General features: G+C 35.4%; 2 protein-coding genes across 2 annotated transcripts; both read right to left on the reverse strand.

Annotated features, from left to right (window-relative positions):
* Positions 1-1,079: 1,079 nt before the first annotated feature.
* On the reverse strand, positions 1,080-3,900 carry LOC123680998 (zinc finger MYM-type protein 1-like). Its single transcript, XM_045619155.1, has 2 exons — positions 1,611-3,900; positions 1,080-1,515 (listed from the first exon to the last, which is right to left on the reverse strand). The coding sequence occupies exons 1-2, from the start codon at positions 3,478-3,480 to the stop codon at positions 1,163-1,165; spliced, it is 2,223 nt and encodes a 740-aa protein (XP_045475111.1). The 5' UTR covers positions 3,481-3,900; the 3' UTR covers positions 1,080-1,162.
* A 6,687-nt stretch (positions 3,901-10,587) lies between these two features.
* Positions 10,588-11,460, reverse strand: LOC123688622 (uncharacterized protein K02A2.6-like). The gene has a single exon (XM_045627227.1). It carries the CDS (start codon positions 11,458-11,460, stop codon positions 10,588-10,590), a length of 873 nt encoding a protein of 290 aa, XP_045483183.1.
* Between the last annotated feature and the right edge of the window lie 12,751 nt (positions 11,461-24,211).

Consider the following 24,211-nt stretch of genomic DNA (forward strand, 5'->3'; position numbering starts at 1 on the left):
ATCGTACAGGATACTAGAAAGAGAAAGGGTCTTAAAGAAGGACGCCCAGATCTTACCCAATATCTGGATAAATTGTAAACATCTGGTATTTTAGGTTCTGTACAAATTATTTAAGAAAATTGAAATATCTTCGTCGTCATCAAAAACGAATGGAAAAACTCTTATACCCATGATCAATGTTTCGAAGGTGTCGGAATGAAAGAGTAATAATACGAAAAGGCGAAATTAAACGTAGAAATTAAAATCAATTATAACCCAAAATTCTGTCATCATAACATAACCTTCAAGAAGGACTCATATAATATATTGCTGTCAAGAAAAGGAGCAACCCGTCCAGCAGAGAAATTTTTTTATACCCCATTAGAGTTACAGCAGCACCGCTGTCAATTACAAAAACTATTGGTTTACCTTCTAATATCAATGTTGTAGTGAATTTTTTTCGTAAGTCTTCACCTTTGTTTGTAATGGTTAAGATTTCGGCAACCTGTTCGAAATAAACGGTTGTGTAATTCACCGATTGGGACTTGAAACATACTTTCTTGAGATGCCCTTTTCCTCCACAACCAGAACACTGTGTGCTCTTATCCAAGGTACATTTATTATTAGCAAAGTGATTTCCACATCACCTAAAACATTTAATGTTCTTATTGATGAATCTACTTGAATTAAATTTATTATTTTTACTCGTATTATCTTTAATGAAATTATTTTTAGAAAAAGACTTTCTTTCATCTTGTTGGTTTTCCTTGTTTGTTTTTCCGTTCATCTGCTGTACTTGGTTCACTCCCGAATAGCTGACCACGTTCAGTTGGTTGACATCTTTTTCCGTCAATTCTATACCAATCGCTATCTTGACTGCTTTTTCGAATTTCAGGTTGTCTTGTTTCAATAGTCTTGATTGAATTCGTCCTATACCAAATATATTTGCTTTGTAAATATGTGGTTTCAGGGCCGTAGCTAGAAATGAATTTAAGGTAGGGCAATGAAGGTTACAGGTAGGGCAGAAGTAAAAAATTGTACTCGATGTGATCTGATGAATCAATTTTCATCGTACCTACTTTTGAGTGTATGGTAGTATGTATATATAAAAATATTTATTTCTTCAGTTTATATTATTTCTTTCAACATGTTGTGATTAATATAATGATGATAAAAAACTTCCTCAAAACAGCTGAATCCTTCGATTTGTCATATTATTAAATATGCGAAGGACTTCATTCAGATCAACAGACTGAGTCCTTCTCTTTTCAAAGGCCAGAAATACCATGCCTGCCATTCTTTCGTGACTCATTGACAGCCTCTGAGGTCTATTGATTGCAGTTAAGGTTGAAAAAGTAGATTCACAAACAGCAGTGCTACATCCTATGGTCGCCACAGATGCAAAGAGTTCATATGTATCTTTGAAAGCCTCTCGCTGTCTGTACAAAACTTGCACTATGTCTTCTGTTTTATCCTCACGACGACTCAAATAAGCTTTAACCACTGTAGCCTCTTCATTTGATGGAATTGTTATACCTGAAAAGTTAATTTAAATTGTGAATTGAATATGAATAAACAAGCGTAATATTTTAGAAGCAGCAACATCATTTTGTTAATTGCCTTACACTCACCTAAATTTTTCAAAGGTTCCATTTTGTTCACATCCAACTCATCGAGACTCGCTACAGAATTTAACAGATCATCGTTGTCTGAAAACCTTCTCTGTAATTCAGCAACTAGTATGTCCAATGTTTCGAAATACTCAGATTTAAATGGTTGATCTTCTTCATTTTGTTTCGTTGAGGAACAGGAAGAGTCAAACATCAAGTAGTCATCCATGCGATTAGATCTTCTGACTTGCCTTTTTTGGGTGTGAGTCCTATTTTCAGAATCAATGCTTGTCATAGATTTAGCTTCTTCCAAAATTTGATGATACATTTCATCTGTTCTCAATTTTGTGATTTCATTTTGGACGCAATTTATGATTATTAGGGCGTCTTTCAATCCTGCGCTTCGGGCTTGTAAACTTGCATCTGCAGGCTGAAGCATGGATAGTATTTTTTTGGCCACAACCATAGCCATTCGGAATTCCAAATTAAGCATAATTTTTTTGATGCCGACACTCTTGGCAACGTCGTCACCATTGAATCTGTCATTTTTCATTTTATCTAAAGTTAGCAAAATCTCTGAATAATTATCGTTTACAACTTTTGTAACCGCCAAGTGTCCTGACCAACGTTGTTCGAGTAATCTGCCAATTATTTTTCCACCATACATTGCAGCTATTTTTCCATGATGAAAGAACTCATGTAACATGATGCATTGATCAAAAAATAAACGGATGAAAGTCATTTCAGAGATAGTCCTGATAACTATTAAATGTAAGCGGTGGTTATAACAGTGGACATAAGGAATTTTTCGGCCCAATTGATTCTCTATTCTAGTCGCAACTCCTGAAACTTTTCCGCTCATAACACTTGCTCCATCATAGCATTGGCTTAGCATACGGGAGAGATCAATGCCATTTTTCGTAAGAGTGTTTAAAGTTAATTCGGTAAATGTTGCTGCATCAAGATGTTCAGTTGTTGTAACTGTCAGCAACGACTCATTGACGATTCCATCCTTAACGTAACGTATTGCTATAGCAATATTTTCACGATTATTCTTATCCCTCGTTCCATCTTCCATTAGAGTGAACCAATTCACGTCAGATTCCTTGATATCTTTGACAATGGAGTTCTGTACTACTTGAACCATTGCTTGAATTATTTGGTTTTGAATTTCCGGTGAATGATATGTCGCATTTTGTGGTATATGGCTGAAAGCCTCCTTCAAATTCGGATCTTTCATGCACGTGTATTCAAATAAATTCTGAAATAATCCTTGTTCTTTTTTTTCCTCCAAAACATAATTTCCTCGCAAAGCTAACTCGTTGACAACTAAAAATTGTATAACTTCAACAATTGATTTCATGTAATACCGGTTTTTTTCTAAAACTTCATGATTTATCAAAGTTTCGACACTGCTACCTGTAGATATTCTGCGTAGTTTGTCTTGCCACATCGCCATGGCTTGTGTATGAGGAATTGATTTCTCATGTTTTGGAAACCCAGTTCTTGTATCACTGGCATTTTTCCAGTTTCTGAATCCTGTGGAAGTATAAGAACTTTGTTTGCTTCCATGGGGTAAAAATTGTTGACAAGGATAGCAAAAAGCAGCATCTCTCTCGACCGAATACTGCAACCATTTATATCGCTTAAACCAATCCGCAACAAAGGCCCTATTATTTTCTTTGGGATATATATTTAAAATAATTTGTTTTATCGGTTCTCCGATTCGTGCAATATCCGAAGGAATACCATAGTTAATTCTATTTCTACCAACCTGTTTTGCCAAACTAGTTTCCATAGAACTAGGAGTGGGTTTTGAGCAATGGGGTTCATCGTGATGAATTCCCTCTTCAACTCTTCGTTTTTTGGTAAAGAAAGTCCTTATATCCATCGCTAAATGAGTCAATCAACACTTCACTTCACTTCAATAAACAAACAATTATTTCGCTAAACTCTATTTTGGGTTATATGGGGATCCCCCTACCAAGGGGCGTATATTCCAGTACAGGTCCCATACATACTTCAAATGCCATCTATGTGCGGAATCAAGAAAATAAGCACATGAGGTGCTTCTGAAAATACAGCGTGCTGTATATATACAATGACCACGGTGCACTCTATTGATGTAGTTCGCAATCTCTAACAACTCGTGATTAATTCAGAATTGATTTGCGAGTGATAATTTTTTCCTCACGTCACATAATGAAATTTCCTTTGAATATTATTTAAATTGTTACTATTTTTTAAGGTAGGGCATTGAAAATTAAAGGTAGGGCATTGCCCCATAATGCCCCCCCCTGGCTACGGCCCTGTGTGGTTTTTGTGGATAAATAGGTATTATTATTTACTTCTTAATAAAAAAACGAATTGATTCCGCAGTGCTGTATCCAAATATCCACCAAAATTGTAAGTTACTGCCAGTTTTTATAAATCTGCTACAAAGTCTTGGATTTTTTCTCCATCTAGTTGTTTTCTTTGATGGAATCTGTAGTTATCCGCTATTTCAAGTGCTGCAGGAGCGTAGTATGTTTGTAAGATGTGTTTCAGCTCATCGTATGATTTCTCATATGGGTCGTGAGGTGATATTTTGTTGCAAAGAATATCGAATGCTTTTGCGCCATTATAATATAAGAAATATATGGCGTACTGCTCTTTCTTCATATCAAATAATTTGAACGAACCTTCTAATCGTTGTACCCATCTGGTCCAGTTCAAAGTGGTATACAAGGGCTCAATGTTGAACGTCGTTTGAAAAACTACATCTGGTGCACTCATACTTCGAGTTTCAACCATGGCTTCCTGCGTAGATTCGTTTATCCAGAATAAATAAAATATTATCTTCTGCTCGTCGCCAGTTGTTATGTATTTGGGAATAAAACCACGTAATTTTTACTACGGACTCAATTATCTTGAATATAATTCTTATGGGACATATCGCTCACTGGATGCAATAGTGGCACATCAACAAATTATTAGTTCCGAGAAAATCACTGATTTATAAAGTGGAGTTGGTGGTTGATTTCAATATCCAATATCAATTCTTCCAAATAATTGAAATTCTTTTATTGGTTTACACATCTAGAGTTAGATACCGAATTGTACTAGTTCAATTTTCTAACAGAACCTTTCTTTCATTAAAAAAAAAACAAAAAACAGTAATTGTGCCGTTATTTCATTTTTTTTCAACACATAATATTTAAGAATATGGTGGAATAAAATAATTATGTTCGAAATAAAACTGCAGTTTGCATGTATGACTTCATTAAAAACAAACTTTTCATTATATTAACATAAAAAAAGAACAATTCTGGAGATAGGAACTTTATATAATTTCGAGGTCAAATAAAAAAATATTCATTTTCATCAATTGGAAATAAGGAACAAAAACTCTGAAAATTCTTCGAAAACCAGTACTTATTCTCTGGCCCTTTTCAGGCTATTATAAAAATGACTATGAGATTTTTTAATTGCATTATTTTGCAACAAATACATCAGGTCATCAAATTTTTTTGGTTGTATCGGTATCACATCGTTGTATGCACGTTTTAGACGAACGGTTTCGAAAGAATTAAATATTGTACCTGATCGCGTTCTGTTTTTATTTCTAATGTTTACAGACTTATATTCGGCTTGACTAAACGATGTTTTGTAATAGAAAACATCAGGAGAGTCTTTTTTCACATTGAAAACACAGGTATCATTTATTTTCACAACATCGCCAAATGAATCTTTATGAAAATTAAACGAAGTTTGAATAGTTAAATCTTTCAAATCATAAAAGTGTTCAAAGCTCATCTCTATGACTCTGTATGGTGAACCCGTTTTCTTCGCACTTTTTACCAGCATGACATAATGGTCAGGTGTATAAATTGGACCAGATTTCAGTGACCTTTTAATATTCTTCTCTATGGTTGCGTGAACGTTATCACCTTCGTTTTGTGTGTGTCCAGTAACCAAATATTTATGCGTAATTGACTTTATATTATAATTAGCTACAGCGAAAAAGTACGCAGCTAAAATAAATTTATTTTTCTGTTGTCCTGAGCAGTTGTCTGAAAAAAAGACAATATCTAAGTCATTTCCATCATAACTCTCACTCTCTTGCTGTAAATAATTCAGCAAGCAAGAGCCAATTTCGTTAGCTCCTCTTTTACCTTGTCCTTCATGCCACATAAAGCATGTAACAGGACCTTGGCCTTTTTGAGTAAGGCCACACACTGTAAAATTTTAAGTCGACAGTTTGGACTTGTAGTAAAAAGATGAAACGTCACCCTTCGGTGTCGGCAGAGTAGCCTGTAAATCAAAACAACTAACCCGATAACTTTCACTGCATTTTGCTTTATCTATTTCTTTTTCTTTTCTACTCAATTTCTTTTCACTTTGATGTTTCAAATAGTTATCTAACATTTTCTTTTTTTCTTCAACATCTTCCTCATTTTCGTAGGCCACACATTTCTGACATTGGTCCTTTTTGGGGACAAAAAAAGCCAAGTTAAATTCATAATTGAATATATCCCTGTATGTGGATAAACTTGCTACAGATTTGCCCGACTGTTCACAAAGATTTTTATAGTCTCTGTAAAGATCGGTAATCGTCTTACCACCTTCAATATACTCTTTTTCGCTATGAGCTCTGGTGTAATGGCTCTCGATTTTGGGAATAGATAAAATGTGAGCACGTATATCATTCTTTGCGTCCGGTATTTTCTTCTGGTTCCCATGCTTTCCTCTTTTATCTTCAAAATCGCCCTCTTTTCTCTTAACTATCAGACTTCGAATGCAGCGAGTGGTGATGCCCAAAGTCGAAATGAAGAACACTTTACAAACCCTTATCTTCTTGTCGTCCTTCAAGAAATAGAAAACATTGTTATTGGCTCGTTTTTTTATGCCTTGAGCGTTATTATTATCGTCACGAATTAACTCGTGAATCAGTGTCCCAAGAAATGATCGCTGTTTGACAATGTCAGCCAAATTCCAGTACTTATGAAACAACTCACTTCTTTCCACTTCGGTGAATTTAACTGAACACTTAAGTTTACAATTTGCTCCACAGGGCGGTTTCATTTGTCTCGGTGCTACAGGTGTACGTTTATTAAGTGTAAAATAGGCCTGTCCGCTATTCCTCAGAGATTTTATTTTGTTTCTTTTCCACTCATTAGGGTTCCTCTTCTTTTTCCTGGTTTTTTTTGTTACACTTACTTCTTCTACATTTTTCGGCGTTGTTACTTCTTCTTCACTCTCTGTTGTTGTGGTTAACTTGGCTTCGTAATTGGGATCGTCATAAGAGTCGTCTGAAAATGGATTCGGCTCTGAAGTGGATTCTGCCTCACTTTCTTCGCCTATCGGAAAATATTCTGTACTTTGTGATGATTGGGAAACTTCACTAGGGATCGATTTATATTTTCCTATACGTAGGTGTTGTTCTTCTGATTGCAAAGCTTTTTCTTCATTTTCTTCTACATGACTTATAATAGTTTCTAAGACATCGCGAATCACAGACGAATCAGATTCAATTTTCCAGCTGTCGGCATTATCTTTCATAATTGTAATGCCCAACAGTCCTAGCATTTTTTTCCCTCTTGAACTGGCATATTGATGTTCCATACTGATAGCTGAGACGAAGAATTTTACATAAATAGATTTATTTTTGCACACCTAAAGCTACAATAAAGCTATGAAAACCAAACAATGTGAAGGAAAGGAACATTATAGTGTTACTTAGTCTTCCATATAGTAAATAATGATTATTTCAATATAAATTTTAGCAATATTACTTAAAAATAAAGGTAAGAAGAGAAGATTAGAAATACAACAGTGGCACATTATGTGATATCACACAAATTATTCACTCTAGAGCGATCCTTTAAAACAAGCAACAATGGCACATATCAGAAATATCAAGCATTGAATATGCAATAGTGGCACAAACTACGTTGATCCAATACTTTTAAACTTTTCAATAAAATGTGAACTTACAATACTGGCCTAACTGAAAATGTGCCATTATTGTTCAACAAATATTATAATATCTATCACACTTACCGTACTATTCAAAATGTGTCACTGTTGATCTGGCACATGAAGTTAACTCTTTCAAGGTTTCTGACACACTGAACAAATGTGCCGATGTTGCCGCGTCACCGTTAAAAAACGCGGCAAATACAATAGTGACACTAGCTCCCTTTAGCGGTTACACAATAACATAGAAATGTGCCAATATTGTTTGCAGATAAAGTACAAAATGATAGTTACAATGGTACAGTTAATTGAAAATAACAATTTTTCGACATGTGCCACTATTGCACCCAGTGAGCGATATAGGTATAGGATATCTTGTAGTGGTAGCTTCATACTGAGTCTCCGCGTATCTCCTCGAGTTGATCGGTCACCTGAATTTCCTGTCAGTTTCCCTCTCTCCATTATTAGCGCGTATATTCAAAATCGTACCTCAGATTACAAAATAATACGTATAAATTCAATAAGCAGTTACAATGAAATAAAAATATGAATTGATATTAAATAATACACAACATATAATTTTTGAATTAAGCATTTATTCCTCACATAAAAGATTAGTTTATCATTTTTATTATTCAACTATTCTCCATTCTGTTAAAGCCTCTAATTTTAAAATTATCCGAGTTGTCCACTTTGAAGCTTTCAGATTGCACGAGAACATCGATATTTTTTTATTCTATTTGTTATGAATACAACATCAACTCCTTGAGTTTTTTTACGGATAATACGAATATTGAAGTGCCACAAATTGAAATTCCCTTGATCAGAAAAATAAATTTTTCTTCGACTCACAGCAAATATCAATTTTGCGGACACATATCATTCAGTAAAGTATTACTTGGCAGGAAAAGTGAATATTACTTTTCTTGCTAAGGCAGCAAAATGATTATTCCAATGGGAATAAAACATTCGTCATTTTTTGACAATCAATCATTGTTTTTGCCACCTACCTAATTTCTGGAGAAGTAAGTACTTCTAAGTCACTATCACTGATGAATATATCTGATATTTTTTCACAAAACTGTCAGAAATTTCATAAATTGTCAAACTATAATTATTATGGACATATTGGGCCGTATTCATAAAAAAAGGTTATGCTTATACTTGCAGAATATAAAGGAAATCCTTCAGCTTGCATTCATAATATTCCAAGTGAAACCTTATACTAATAGAGTATGAGCATAGTATAAGGAAAAGATAGTAAGCCAGTGTAGTGCTTTTTTCGATTTTGTTGATGTTGAGCGCCATCTTGTTGTACTCACGTTTAACTCGGATTCTACTGTCAAAAATTGGTCCGTAAAGTGGAGCCCTCTGAAAAATTGGTGTTATTTTGAAGAACTAAAATATTTGAAATAGAGTGGTCAGAAGATTTTTATATTTTGATATTTTTTCTGCTCTGTAATAAGCATTTACGCCAGTGGCGCGTATTTGTCATAAACAAGTACAATGCTACAAGTTATCATGAAATCAATAATCAGGTCCAGTCGCCATGAAATGATATTTCCAGGTTTTTTCATGATTCAGCGCCATCTATTATCGAGTTACTTCTCCACTTTGGGTAGTCACGAAATCCAACTACAGTAGCGACCCCTGGTGACTATTTCCTTGCCGTTAAACGGCGGTTGGCTTACTTTCCTTTCCTTATACTATGGTATGAGCATATCCTTCACAGAAAGTATTTGGTTATTCATAAACGTTACCTTTAATTCTAAATGAAAAGGATATCCTTCAATAATTTCGAGTGTGGCCAGAGCAGACTCAGTCGTATAGTGATCAGTTGTAGCGACGAAAGATGTTGAAACCATTGAACTGAGAGAAATTAAACACTTCAAAGAACGTTTATCAAAACCTGTTCGTGATTACAAAGATTTTTGGGAATAAATAATGCTCAAACTAGAGGAGGTGCGTTATCATCCGTCCTAAAAATGCAGATATGTTTACGCTATCTCAGTGATCCTGCGTATCAGAAAGGCATTGGTCAAGAACTGGGTGTAAGTCAACCTACAGTATCTTGTACAGTGATAACCGTAATTGACAGCATAGTGGCGCAATCAAATTACTGGATAAAGTTTCCGTCTACGAACAATGCACTTATGGATGCCAAACAGTTGCCATAACTGGCAAAGCAAATATAGGTTTCCAACAACAATTGGCGTAGTATCTGTACCCACGTAGGAATTCTGAAACCAAATCGCCATGGTAATGAGTATGTCAACCGGAAAGGTTATCCTACACTGAATGTGCAAGCCACTTGTGATGCAAGAGAAATGTTCACTAGTACCGACGTTAGTTGGACTGGTTCGGTCCACGATTCAAGAATATGGAGAAATTCACAATTTTTTTTTATGTTCTGGTTCCCTCGAATCCTCGAAAGGATATATCCTGTAATGTTCAGGGAACATCGTGAGAACTAAGGGAAAGAATGTAGGAATTGGTGTTCTTTTTGAATTTATGAAGGTTATGAGGGTTCAATTACATAATAAAAACAACGTCGTGCTATTTGCTGATGCTGGATATGGTATAGAGCCGTGGCTCATGAGTCCATCCCGAAACCCCGCTCCAGGTGCTGAACTAAATTATAATAAACTTTTGAAAAAAAGAGAGAGTGATCATTGAACGTCGATTTTCTATTTTGCAACATGTTTGCCGAGTGAAATTGGAGAATGTGCCAAAAATAATTGTTGCCTGTATTGTGCTTCATAAAGTGGCAAAAACTTTGAAAGATATCGATTTTGCAGCACCTGAAGAAGTGCCAGAAGATCACACACAGTCACAAGCCAACAACCAATTTACTCATTCTTGGAGGATATTCTTGCAAGTATGAGGTTATCATTATGAATACGAAAAAAAGGAAATGCTTATACTCTTACCTTTTTCTTCAATTCTAAACCTTATATTTCTACCTTATCCTTACAAGGATATTCTTCAGTTTTATGAATACGGCCCGAAATTTTCATAGCAACCAACTATTTTTTTGTATTTATTTATTTGAACAGGGAACCTCAACAGGAAACCCAATAACAGAGTGTGTAATATAAGTAGCGTTGTCTGAGACTACCGTTTTTGGTAAACCAAATCTGGCAAAACAACTCCTAAGCATCTTAATCGTCGCTTCCGAACATGTCGTTGAAGTTTCAAAAACTTCGACCCATTTCGAATGCGCATCTAATATGATCAGATAATACTTCCTGGAGAAAGGTCCATAATAATCAATATGTAGCCTTTCCCAAACTTCACCTGGCCACGACCAGGTTGCCAACGGAACCTTAGCGGGATTAGATAAATTCTTTCTGCAACTTTCGCACCGCTTAACATAATTTTCTATATCCTTATCAAGATTTGGCCACCAAAAATGTGCCCTTGCAATATTTTTTGATTTAACAATACCAAAATGCGTCATATGCAATGTTCTGAGAAAAATATGTCGTAACTTTACTGGAACAACTATGCGATGATTCCAGAATAAACATTTATTAGACACTGCAAATTCTGAACGTCCGGAAAAATATGGTTTGATCATATCGTTACTAACGTACTTTGGCCACCCCATCTTCATAAATTCAATGACCTGACTCAACCCTTTATCATCGGCAGTTTCCTTTTCAACTTCATCTAGGTTTATAGGCATTTCTTCACTATTTCTTAAAAAATTACAATATGGGAATTCGACATCATCGTTGTTACTTAAACTATCGGATTCGGATTCCGATAATCTAGATAATGCGTCCGCCGTATTATTCTCCGATTTGACGTATTCGACTTCGTATTGGTAATTCGATAGAATCACAGCCCAACGCCTCAACCTATTAGCAGAAAATTGAGGGATTGGCTTGTTTTGTCCGAAAATCGTCATCAGAGGTTTATTATCTGTAATCAACTTAAATTTTTTTGCATAAAGATATTGATGAAACTGATGTACGCCAAAAATAATAGCTAAACCTTCTCTTTCTATCTGACTATAATTTTTTTCACTTTTTGAAAGTGACCTTGAAGCATAAGCAATTGGTTTTTCAATTCCTGATGGGTATTGATGGCTTAAAATAGCTCCTAAGCCGTGTGAACTAGCGTCTACTGTTAATCTAATATCTAATTCAGGATTGAAATGTACCATAACTTCTGTTGAACTAAGCAATAACTTGATTCTGTCAAAAGCTTGGTCACAATCTTTCGACCAGAACCATTTTACATCCTTTCTCAACAAACGATGTAATGGATATAAAATCGAAGAAATATTTCGGATAAATTTTCCATAATAATTTACCATACCTAGAAATGATTTTAATTCAGTTATGTTACTTGGTAACTGGACCTTCAAAATTGCCGCGACTTTATTCTCACTTGTGTGAAGACCTTCCCCATCAATTTTGTATCCCAAATATTCAATTGAATCTTGAAAAAATTTACATTTAGAGATGCTCAACTTGAGACCGGAATTTTCTAAAATTGACAAAACTAATTTAAGTCTATTAAAATGTTTCTTTTCGTCTTTTCCCGTAATAAGAATATCGTCTAAAAATAGTGTCACGCCATCAATTCCACTTGTTGGGGATTTACAAAGAAAATTTTAGTGGACTGTATTTAGAGTTAAATCTTATCCCAACACAGTATGAAAACGAAAAGGACAAGTGAAACCAAAGTAATAAAAAAATAATATTCTTACCTAGAAGTGGGTGAATTTAAGTTATGGATCTTGCAGCAGTCCTCAGCTTCCAGAAGCAGATTGATTGGGCTCAACAAACTGAACCAGAAGTGGTAGATCCTTTATGATTGACAAGCTGGAAAATTATTAATTCGACCCCACTTATCCTTAGGAATGTCACAGAGTACGCCACTGGTGACAACTTTATTTCTCACAATGGAGTCTTTTGATTTAATGTTTATGGAACAGAAACACTGTATTTCTGATATACACAACTTCGATTGTCAGCGAACACCGCGTTGAGAATGTGATATTTTCCGAAATTTGTGTACGTAAATTATTAGAACAATAATTATTATTATTAGGTAGCAGAATGGAAACAATCAATCTTTCGTATAACACGTAAAGAATGATACTGATACTGATATGGAAATCACAATATGTGCGCTAAGCGGCAGAGATCACAGCTGTTTTAAAATTGCGATAAATACTGCATTTAAATTCATTCGAAATTTAATAACTGAAAAATTGAAAAGTTTTGAGAAAATTGAATTGGAAAAAGAAGAACGTTCACTTGGCGTGAACACCACTCAACAGTGATTCCATCAATTTCTGAAATTTAGAGGGCGCTGAAGCAATTCCATAAGTTAGTCTATTGTATATAAATAAACCTTTATGAGTTACAATAGTGGTGAGATTTTTTGAATCATCATCCAAACCTACTTGTTGATACGCGTCTGATAAGTCTAATTTGGAAAATTGAACTCCTCCCTGTAGACAACCAAACAGATTTATATTCTTGGTAATGGATGTTGATTCAATGTGGGGGTTTATTGTCACCTTCTAATCGCCACAAAGTCTGACTGCACCATTTTTCTTCAACACTGGTACTACCGGAGTGCCCCACTGACTATAGTCTACCGGTGAGATGATACCTAGTGAAAGAAGGCGATTAATTTCAGCTTCAACTGGCGGTTTTAAAGCATATGGAATAGGACGGGCCTTATGAAATTTAGGAGTAACATTGGTATTTTTCAACTTTAAACTTAAGCTTGACTTATTGAATAATCCTACTCCTTCAGAAAAGAGATTCGAGAATTGATTTATCAGAGCATTTGTTTTAATATTAATTCTTTCATTCATAAAATTCAAATTTGAAAAGCCAATATTGTATATATTCAAGAAATCTCTACCCAATATTGGTGGGCCACCGTTTTTAAAGACATAAAAATTCATATTAGTTACAATTCTTTTAAATTCAACATTAGTATTCAAAATACCTAAAGGCTCTACCTTGGTTCCATTATAAAAAGTGAGACATCGATCAGTCTGTTTCAATTTGTACATTTCAAATTTCTCTAAATACAAATCTTCAGAAATGCAAGAGATACTCGCTCCAGTATCAACTAGAAATAGAATATTACAAGAACCAAGTTTTACTTCTAGTGAGTATGCATTGTCTTGACTGTAAGCCTTATTGACAACAAACAAAGAAGGTTCATTTTCATAATTATCATTTTCATCTTGCAAGTAATTATGAGATCTTGAAACATTATTCGTTCTTTTTTTTTTATGGCCAGAAATAACATAATAAATTTCTGAAGCACTTATCTTTATTATGACCAATTTTTCCACAGGTTGTACACTTGTCATTTGTGCCACCTTTCGTTGCGCTGGCGCTGGAACCTTCCTGGGAATTAATAATAATAATAATAAGATTTATTTCCCAGAAATTAATACATATACAATCAGTCATGAGAAATCACATTTGTAGGTAATTCACAAAAAAATGCTAGAAGAAAAAAAAATAATAAGCAATCCAAACCGGGATCACATGAAATAGTGAAAACTAAAAAACAGATCGCTCTCAATGTCCTAAGAGTGCCATTAACCAGAATTCACGGTAATCCTGTCAATCTCATCCGCGGACATACCTCTCAACCAGATCTTCAACCACTTTTTGTATAATGTTGGACTATTCACATTTCTGATATGAAGCGGAACCAGCGAGAAGACTCTTGGAGCCATAAAATAAAATGATCTCTGACCTACTGCTTTTGTTGCTCTTTCAGTGACATATTCCGATCTTTTTTCGTGAGTATGGCTTATAGATGGCAATTCCGTTTTCCTCTTGTACTGCTGGCAAAGAACCCTAAAATAATAAAGTTTTTCTAATTCGAACATGGTTACTTCCTCGAAGAGTTTTTGGGTGGGATAAGTCCGTTCCTTGTTGTACATAATCTTGAGGAAGGTTTTTTGTAGAACTTTTAGTTATGTTTTGTGACATTTGTACGCTAATTAACATATCGAATGTTTTCAATTCAGGGACATCCGGGCTGCACATGTTGAATATCAGTTTGTACGATTCTTCGTCCAACATGTTTAAGAGAATTGCACGTTTTTTATTATCACTGGTAACAGTTGGCCGATTCCACCCATAATCACTTCGGAAGAACCGACTTCACCCGTAGATATTTTATCTTTATTCACTCAAATAAAAAAATATTCCCAGGCAAAACAAAATTAAAAATACTTTTAGAAAACTCAACTCAAAAATAATTCTTTTATCCTCGTCGCCAAATTATGTGGTGTATTGAATAAATTAGCAATGATTAAAAACGACTACGACGTATACTCCAATCTTTCATTTGCTACAATACAACTGAACTGTTTTTGCAACGGAGAACAATTAGGATAAAACAAGATTAAGTGGGGAGTTTAACGCATGACAATATTAACCTTCATAACCAATATATTACACAAATTTTAAATTAAATTATAAATAATAATGATATATGTGGTTTCTTAACATCTTACAGAATTACACACCGCTTTAACATTCTTCATCAAAGAAGAGAAAACACAAAAAAACATCCCATCTCCACGAACTCCTAACAATACGATGACCAGATATCTTTCAACCGATTTTCCGAAACATTTCATGCTAATGTTATGTTCAATGTTTTGTTGTTTGCTTAAATTTTTGTTTTTTGTTTAATGTTTTAATGTTTAATGCTAATGTCTATGGTATTTATGTGCCAATTATAAAAACGCATGATCCTGATGAACACTGAGTGATATTCTAGGATAGTCGAAATAATTTTTCAAAATCCTATACAAAAACATGCAATCAAAGAGTACTCTCCTCTGTTATAGACTCAAAATATTAGGATTGATCAGCCTTTCTATGTATGGAACTGAAAGTTGGTGACCGAATCTATAATCAAGACTGACTTTCAAAGAATTTCTTCTGCACTCTCTCGATTCTGTCTATATACTTGTGATAATGCGGTGACCAGATAGGGGTTGTATACTCCAAATTACTTCTAACAAGGGAAAAATATAAAAGATTTCGTACCATTCACGTCCATGTTTAAAATTGAGCAATTTATCACAGGAATTTTCTCTGCTCCTATCCAATGGCTTAGTTGTCTGCATCGTTTTCTCTTTCTCTGCTGTACTATTTGATCTTGTGCAGGGAGTGGAAGATGTCCCAGCAATATCACTCCTGTCGGTATCGCACTGCGTTGTAGCAACTTTTTTCTTTCTCGTTGCGCTTTTCAACGCTTCGATCTAACTCTTCACTACACGTTCAGTGTTAGCGTCAAACTCTTCTTCGTCATCAGTTTCGTCGTTGCGATATGATTCTGAAAGATCCCATCTCCTGGAGATTGGGGCGTCATCTTCATTCTGAATTATTATTTGTTGAAGCGATTCCACTATCACCACACACTAATAGTGTGTCCGGGATGAGACGCGCCAATAACTTCCATCTGTTCGCGGATAGTCCGGGGTTCTCAGCTGAAAAACACTACCGTTCGGGTCTGCCACGTCACCAATAGATCTCAAGTATGCCGAAATCAGCGAATGTACCGGGTACTGTTTATTCATAAATTCAGTCTTTAATGCCTTAGTATCTTGGTTTTCGGTGCTCTTATGTTTATTTACACAGACGACTCGCACCCAAAAGTGTTGGATTTGGATGACATAATACAGCCAGAGTTGTTCTGGCAGTTTCTTCTCAATCCCTTCGTTGACGTCACACATCTTAATGTAGATGTTGCGCGCTAGTAGAATGAGACCATGAGCCGAAATAGCAAACGTTTCTTTCCTTGGCACAGGCTGAATTCTGAGCTCCAAAAAGTCCGTTAGTTCTGAATTTAACAGTGGATCATTTCTAAGTTCACTTGAATTCACAGAAGTTAGCTGATTTTTTTATGGTGGTTTTTGCTTGTTTAGCTGCTTTAGCCATTTTAACTTTACAGTTATTTATTCTCTATAAAATTTTTATTATTCCAACAATTTTTTTTTTATTACTTATTGCAAATTTACAATCTACTCTACATGAGTAATAAGCAAATAATTTATTTGAATATAGAAAAGAGGCAGGTGCCGTCCAGTGACGGCTCTCTGGATTTAATCTAGATAGATCTTCTGGCCATGTCCGTTTTAGTCTTCTTGTGGTGGTAGAGTTGAATAAATCGTTGATCAGTGTGTTCTCATGCCCATCGCTGCGGCTCTCATATTTTGCTGAATGATGCTTGATAATATCACATACATATGGTATAATAATAATAATAATAATTTATTCCTCCTTTAAGACATCATACAATGTATAGGAATAGTCAACAAGAAAAAAAGAAAATAACAAAATATTGAAAATATAAAGAGAACAATGTTGGCAAAAGTTAGTATTAAAAAAGTCTTAAGTGATAGAATTAGTAAAGAACTCTTGAATATTATAAAAGCAATTGTCAATCAACATTGATTTTACTTTTTTCTTAAATTGTTTTTCACCAAGTCTCTTATAATGTTTAGGCAAGTGATTATACAATTTAATTCCTGTGAAAGTAGGTGACGACTCATATTTTTTTAGTGTTATGCTTGGGAATACATAAAATATCCTCATGCCTAGTATTGTAGCTATGAAAATCTGTACATGTTTTGAGTTTTTTTAAATTTTGGTGAACATAAATTAGACAATTGAACATGTATATAGAAGGAAATGATAATATTTTATTTTCCTTGAATATAGGGCGACATGAGTCTCGAGGACTCAGGTTGAAAATGAGACGAAGTACTCTCTTCTGTGCAACAAATACACGCCCAGCATATGGGGATGAACCCCACAGAACCACGTTATAGCAAAGGTGACTATATACACTACTAAAATACACCCCAACGAGAGAATCTAATGATAGTGAACTCTTGAGGCGGGAAATAGCAAAGTAGGATTTACTTATTTTGCTACATACGTGATCAATGTGGAAGGACCATCTCAACCCACCGTCCACACGTACTCCCAGAAAACTGACACACTCTGATGACCTGAGGCTGAAGTCTGAAAGGTCCACAGTGAAATCAAGACCGTCCCTTATCTGAAATTTGATGATTTTGGTTTTCTCCAAATTTACAATCAAAGAGTTCCCTCGGCACCAGACAATAAATCGTTTGATAAGAGATTCACAAATCCTTATCAGTTCTTCAAGATTACGAGCTTTAATTGCCAAGGAGGTATCATCAGCAAAGAGAATTATAATGCAAGCCACAATATGATGAGGAAGCTCGTTGATGAATAGGAGAAAAAGAAGTGGCCCTAAGACTGAACCTTGGGGAATACCTAATTTTGGATAATATCTTCGGGAATGGGAGCCACCCTGCTTGACCACCATAGACCGGTCTGAAAGAAAACTACGAATCCAATCGAGGAATACTCCTCGGAAACCCATTTGATACATTTTCTCAATAAGAAACTCTGGTTGAATGCAATCAAATGCACGAGTTAAATCGAAAAATATTCCGGCAACCTGATATCCATCATCTAATGAGGAATAAACGAATTCAAAAAATTCACAGCAGGCACTCTGAGTGGATCTTCCAGCTCTAAAGCCATGCTGACAACTTGTCAGGATGGAAAATCTAGAAAGATAATCATACATTCTATGGCAGACTATCCTCTCTATTACCTTCGATAGCTGACTTAGTAACGATATTGGACGATAATTTTCCAAGTCATTAATATTACCCTTTTTATGAACTGGTTTTACTACTGCTTGCTTTAAAACTGCTGGAAATTTACCCAAGGAAACAGAGAAATTAATTAAATCAGAAAAATGCTCCGCAATAAGGGGAGAAATGTATTTGAGCACTTTAGAAGAAACATTATCGGGCCCAGACTCACCGCAATTTTTCAAACCTGAGATAACAGATATGATCTCTTCAGGAACAACAGGAAAAAAGTAAAAATTCGAGTTAACCAATTTCTGGGTGGTGCATGAGTTCGAAATTAAATTTCCGTATTCACCTCGTAGTGCGAGCTCACCCATAGTAGAAAAATAGTTCCCAAATGCGTTGGCGATCTCATTGGGATCTGAAATAGTCTGTTCATTAATCGTAAGCGTAATATCATTGACACGACTTCGGTTCTTAGTACCTAACTCTATATTTACAAGGGTCCATAAAGTTTTGTTGCGATTGGTTGATTCAGAAAGAATATTATCATTATAATTTTGTTTAGAAATTTTCAATAACCGATTGTATGCTGTTTTAGCTTTCTTGTAATTTATCAAAGCATCTCGGGATTTCAAGTTCTTAAAAACCCAGTGAAGATTCCTCAAATGGTCTCTTGCTTGAAGTATTGAGGAATCTATCCACCTCGGTCGACACCGAGAAGTAGGACGCAATGATCTCAAGGGACAAGTAGCTTCAACCGAAGAAGTTAATAAATCCAAAAATATTTGAAATCTAGTGTCTATTGTGTCGAAATTATCCAATACTTGAAAGTTTGTATTTGAAATCATAGAGAAAAGATTCTCCAAATTTGAGTGGGATATCAATCTGAAATTTATAAAATCCTGTTCAGCTTCAAGTTGGTCATTACAAATATAGTCGAGAATGAGAGCTTTATGGTCACTAATAAAGGGCTCGTGAACAGACACCGAAATGCTCATCCTGTTAGCATTTGTAGCTATATAGTCAACCTTGCTAGACGAAGTTTTTGCGTTTTTATTTGTAAAGACTCTCGTAGGCTCCAAGGAACCCTCCAATAAACCAAAAGAAGTAAAAAGTTCATCAAGAAATTTTTTCCAAGAGTCATTAACTGAAAGGAAATCAATATTCAGATCACCACACAAAAACAAAATTTCTGAAATGGAAATACAGTAATTAAGAACATATTCTAATGTCTTTAAGAATAGGGGAATATAACCTGACGGAGGTCGATAAACACTCAATACACAGTAGGTAGTTTTTTTAGTCTTGATCTTTATAGCACATAATTCACAATGCATCTCAATAGAATACTTATCAATATTCAGGCGTTGCACCTTATATCCCGATTTAACATAAATAGCACTACCTCCATGTTCTCGACCAGGTCTAGAGTAAAATGAAGCGACCTGATAACCAGATAAAGTCATATACTCAAAACGATCCGATGTGCACCAGTGTTCCACTACACTAATACAATCAGGATCAGAAGAACTGAGGAAGAGCTCCAAGTTGTTCAATTTATTTGGAAGACTTTGTACATTTAATTGTACAATTCTCATTGAATTAATTTCTTCAGTGATGTAGTGTTCTATTGAAGATTCAGACTTACCAATATAAGTATCATCTATGTGATATTTTGATTCATAGTTCTTCGTCTTAAAAAAAAATTATTAATCATTATACCTTCCGGCCAGAGCTGAGGATCCATAAGTTTGGTTTCGTATTCAGAAGGAAAAGATATCTTGAATGATGAGTATATATCAGGCTGCTTAGATTTTAGTTTTTCACATGTTAAGTCTGTAGCAATATCACCGAGAAATTTATTTATATCTTCAACCGATGTAGAGGGGCTGAGTCTAGAAATATGAATATGTGATAATCGCTTTCTTGGAGCACTGTGAAGAGCAGTGGAATTAGACGAACCAATAATTGGCCTGATATAGTTACCCTGTTTAATAGTAGATTTTATTTTATTTTCATTTTCTTTACTCTTAGTTATTTTTTTATTTTTTTGATTTAATTTTTTTTTATTCTCAACTGTGGTCCATTGAGAAGAAACACTACGAGGCAGCTCCAAGGCGTCAGTCGCAGCAGTGCTCACCTGATCAGGTGTTTTCAAGACTGTATATTGTGTCGAGGAACAATGTGTAGCACCCACGTCTGGTGGAATCCCCATCATGTGTTCCGGTATCTTATCGTCAGGGGAAGACCGCTGGCGTTTGAAACTCCGATCAGCTGTTATTGTTGTGTTGGCGTTTTTACTCACTTGCATATGATGGAGTTGATCGATAAGCGAATTAATTTGTTTATTTTGTTTTACCACTAAATCTTTCAAGCTGAATATTTCAGAAACAAGTGGTGCTAATGCCTTTTCGACTGCAAGCTGAACGATAGAATCCAATTTACTTGATTGATCTTTCAAGTTAGCTTGCACATGTAACGTTGAATCATGGAGATCGGAAGTCGATTCACAATTGTCACACTTCCACTTATTTTGCGTTCCATCTTCACGCATTTTATTGAAACTCTCATTTGGAATGCTAGAGCACCCGATATGATAACTTTTAAGGCACACTTGACAATCAATAGCTTCATCATTCCTATCAATTTTATTGGAACATTTGGAGCAACTTAAACCACGTATACGCGTCATGATGATGAATGAATATATATCCAAATCATTGTGGAGGGTTTGGTTAGAAAAATACCAGGGGGCATTTGCTATCATCCTCAGGGTCTTGGATTGGAACGTTTGAAGAATTTTGGTGGATGGCTTGCTGCACCCCCAGAGTTCGATTCCATATGTCCAGACTGGTCTAAGGATACTTTTGTAGATGGTGATTCATTTTTCTAAACTCAATTGTGAATTTCTTTTGAGTAGCCAGTACATTTTTTTCACCTTTGGATACAGTTGACATCTTTTGGCATTGATGTGAGTTTCCATGTTAATTTAGTGTCCAAGTGGAGTCCAAGATACTTAACTTCCGACTTAGTCGGAATAGGGATATGGTTTAATGTAACCTGGGGGCATGTTGTCTTTCTAAGAGTGAATGTGATATGGGAAGACTTGCTGTTATTCACTTTGATTTTCCACTTAACATACCATTTTTCCAATAAATCTAGGTGTGCTTGGAGATTATTGGATGCTTTTATTGGATCTGAATCTGATGACATTATGGCAGAATCGTCTGCAAAAGTTGCTATCAAAGTGTCATCAGTTTGGGGGATGTCCGCTGTGAAAATAAGATACAAAAATGAGCCCAGCACGCTACCCTGAGGGACACCGGATTGTATGGGGTGATAATCAGAAAAAGTGTTTTCTAATTTCACTTGAAAATATCTATCGCTTAAGTATGACCTCAGAAAAAGATATAATTGGTCTGTCATGTGCCTTTTGATTTTATAAAGGAGTCCCGGATGCCATACCTTATCGAATGCTTGCTCAATATCAAGAAAAACTGAAGAGCACATTTTTTTATTTTCCAAACTTTCTCTTATTTTGTTTACAACCCTGTGGCATTGTTGGAATGTTTCTGCCTGAATCCGAACTGATGGTCGGGAATAAGATCTTTCAGGATATTCATACTTTCTATTCTGTTAAGTAGGAGTCTCTCGAATAATTTGGACATAATTGGTAGAAGACTTATGGGTCTATAAGATGTAACCTCTTTTGGGGTCTTTCCAGGTTTAGGTACCATAATGACATGGGCGTATTTCCATTGGATGGTAAAATAACAAAGCCTGAGCATGCTATTGTATATAGTTGTTAATAACACTATGGCTTTTTTAGGTAGGTGTTTCAGTACTTCAGCAGTTATCAAGTCATATCCTGGAACCTTGTGAGTATGTAAAAGCCTGATTTCTTTTAGGATTTCTGATGGTGAAAAGCTTTCAAGGGGCAGTGACAGCTGACATGGAATATTTAAGTAATCTAGAACCTCTTTATCATTGCTGCTTATTTGAGCAGGACTGAAGACATTTGCTGAATGTTCCGCAAATGTGTTGACTTTCTCTTCATTGGATCTCGCCCAATTTCTGTTCTCTTTTCATATTGGTGGAATAGCGGTTGTTGGCCTTTTGAATTTTTTCGTCGCTTTCCATAATGAATGGTCATCAGGTGTTAAATTATTTATATAGAGGTTAAATGTATCATTTTTCGCTTGGTGCAATGCTTTGTGAAGTTGATGATTTAGTCTGTTGAATTCTGATTTGTATATGGGGATTCCAACAATTGCGATTTCATTTTAATTTATCACTACAGGAAAAATAAAAAGTAACTGAAGTAAATATCAATATTTATTTCAACTACATTTTCACATATCAACATGAACTTCTTAAATTTATTTAGACTTATGCAATTTCAAAAACCACAATGTTCCTGATTTTTCTAATTCGACTATCCTTTCTCAAGAATATATTACATAATTGAGTAAAAACTAACTTCTTATCATATCATCTTCATAAAGATGAATTTTAACGAAGACCTTTAATGGTTATTAATGTTACAAAAAGTATAAAACGATATATAGGTAACAAACAAATGATTTTCTACTTAAAACATAACAAATAAGAATAAGAAGCAAGCCAAATATTACATGACAATATTTTCTTTTCTTCCACACCGCTGACAATGGTTTGCAAACGGGGTGCAACCTTCATTCAGTCATCTGTGGCAACCAAGACACTGCAACCAGTCTTCTTTGTTTGTAGTTTCTTCGTAATTTTCTCCGCAGCCAATGCATTCATTTTCACCGTCAGTACCGCTGTCTGAATCGTTTTCTGAAATAATGCTTTCGTCGCTATTGGAGGAAATATCGCTATCTATTTTGTGCCCTTTTTTTGTTTTCACTTTAGATTCATACATGTTTCTTCTTTTTTTCTTTGTCGATTAAACTCTTAACTTCCTTCGCAGCCAATTCTTTTCGTTTACAAATATTTTCAGGAGACGTTAGGACCTCTGCAAGCTGTCGACTACGTTTTCGAACTTCATGGACTTTAGACGTGCTAGGAATAGGAGAAATTACGTCTAACATTTTACCAGGAGTTTCTTTTTCATTTGTGCCAAGGTTTGCCATATCTGCAGATTGCGTTTCAGCATTACGTTTCGTTACGTTGGAATCAGTATCATTCTCGGTGTGAACAATTTCAAGATTAATGTCATCCTTAGCTTTTTCATTGTTGAGAAAGGCATATTCTGGAATTGCGTTCGGGTTGAATGGAGCGATGCCTGTAGATCTAAAAGCTGAAACTGCATTTTTCACTGTGGCAGCTTTTTCCCACGCTTCAGCTAACAATTTTCCAAACTGAAGTCTCTTGATTACTCTTGTTGAATTAGTTCTCAAGAATAAATTGCAGGCAGCTTAATAATAATTTTTTAAAGCCTTAAAAAATGCACGATCGAGGGGCTGCAAAAATTGTGTGGTATGGCTGGGAAGGCAGAGAAGTATGACTTCGTTCATTTCTGCATATTCTAAAACTTCTACGGAAGAACAGTGGGAGGCATGGCCATCCAAAATAAGAACCACTGGACCTTGAGGCTTGCGAGGAACAAATTCCGACTGCAACCATACAATCTTCATATTATTTTTTCATATTTTTACCCTTTGAAATGCACGTAGGGAGTATGAATGCACCCTCCGCATTACAGCTGGATATTACCGTAACAGTGTCCCCTTTTTCGCCTGAAGTCACTGCAGCTACATTTTTGGAGCCTTTTTCCGCTATAACATGCTCTGGTCTGTTGTTTAACTGTAAGCTGGTTTCGTCCATGTTATACAGATGTCCAGGCTTGTTGAACAGGTCATGTTCCTCTGAAATATTGCCTAATTGTTCAGCTAGTTGATAAGCCATAACACGCACCATAGTTCTTGTTGGGGCAAAACCGCTTTTTAGCACCTTTTTAATATGCGCAACGATTTTTCTTTCATTTTCTTCCCCAAGGACTGCTTGTGGCCCCAAGTGCTTATTTTTTGTA

The sequence above is a fragment of the Harmonia axyridis genome, chromosome 1 (assembly GCF_914767665.1).
Source record: "Harmonia axyridis chromosome 1, icHarAxyr1.1, whole genome shotgun sequence".
In the NCBI taxonomy this organism is placed as follows: Eukaryota; Metazoa; Arthropoda; class Insecta; order Coleoptera; family Coccinellidae; genus Harmonia; species Harmonia axyridis.

What these genes read in the sequence shown, in the direction of transcription:
- LOC123680998 (XM_045619155.1), bottom strand. Translation starts at nt 3,480, where the DNA reads ATGGATATAAGGACTTTCTTTACCAAAAAACGAAGAGTTGAAGAGGGA. An exon ending in GGAACCTTTGAAAAATTTAG is followed by an intron (nt 1,516 to 1,610) that starts GTGAGTGTAAGG and finishes TTAACTTTTCAG; the next exon opens with GTATAACAATTCCATCAAAT.
- LOC123688622 (XM_045627227.1), bottom strand. Translation starts at nt 11,460, where the DNA reads ATGACGATTTTCGGACAAAACAAGCCAATCCCTCAATTTTCTGCTAAT.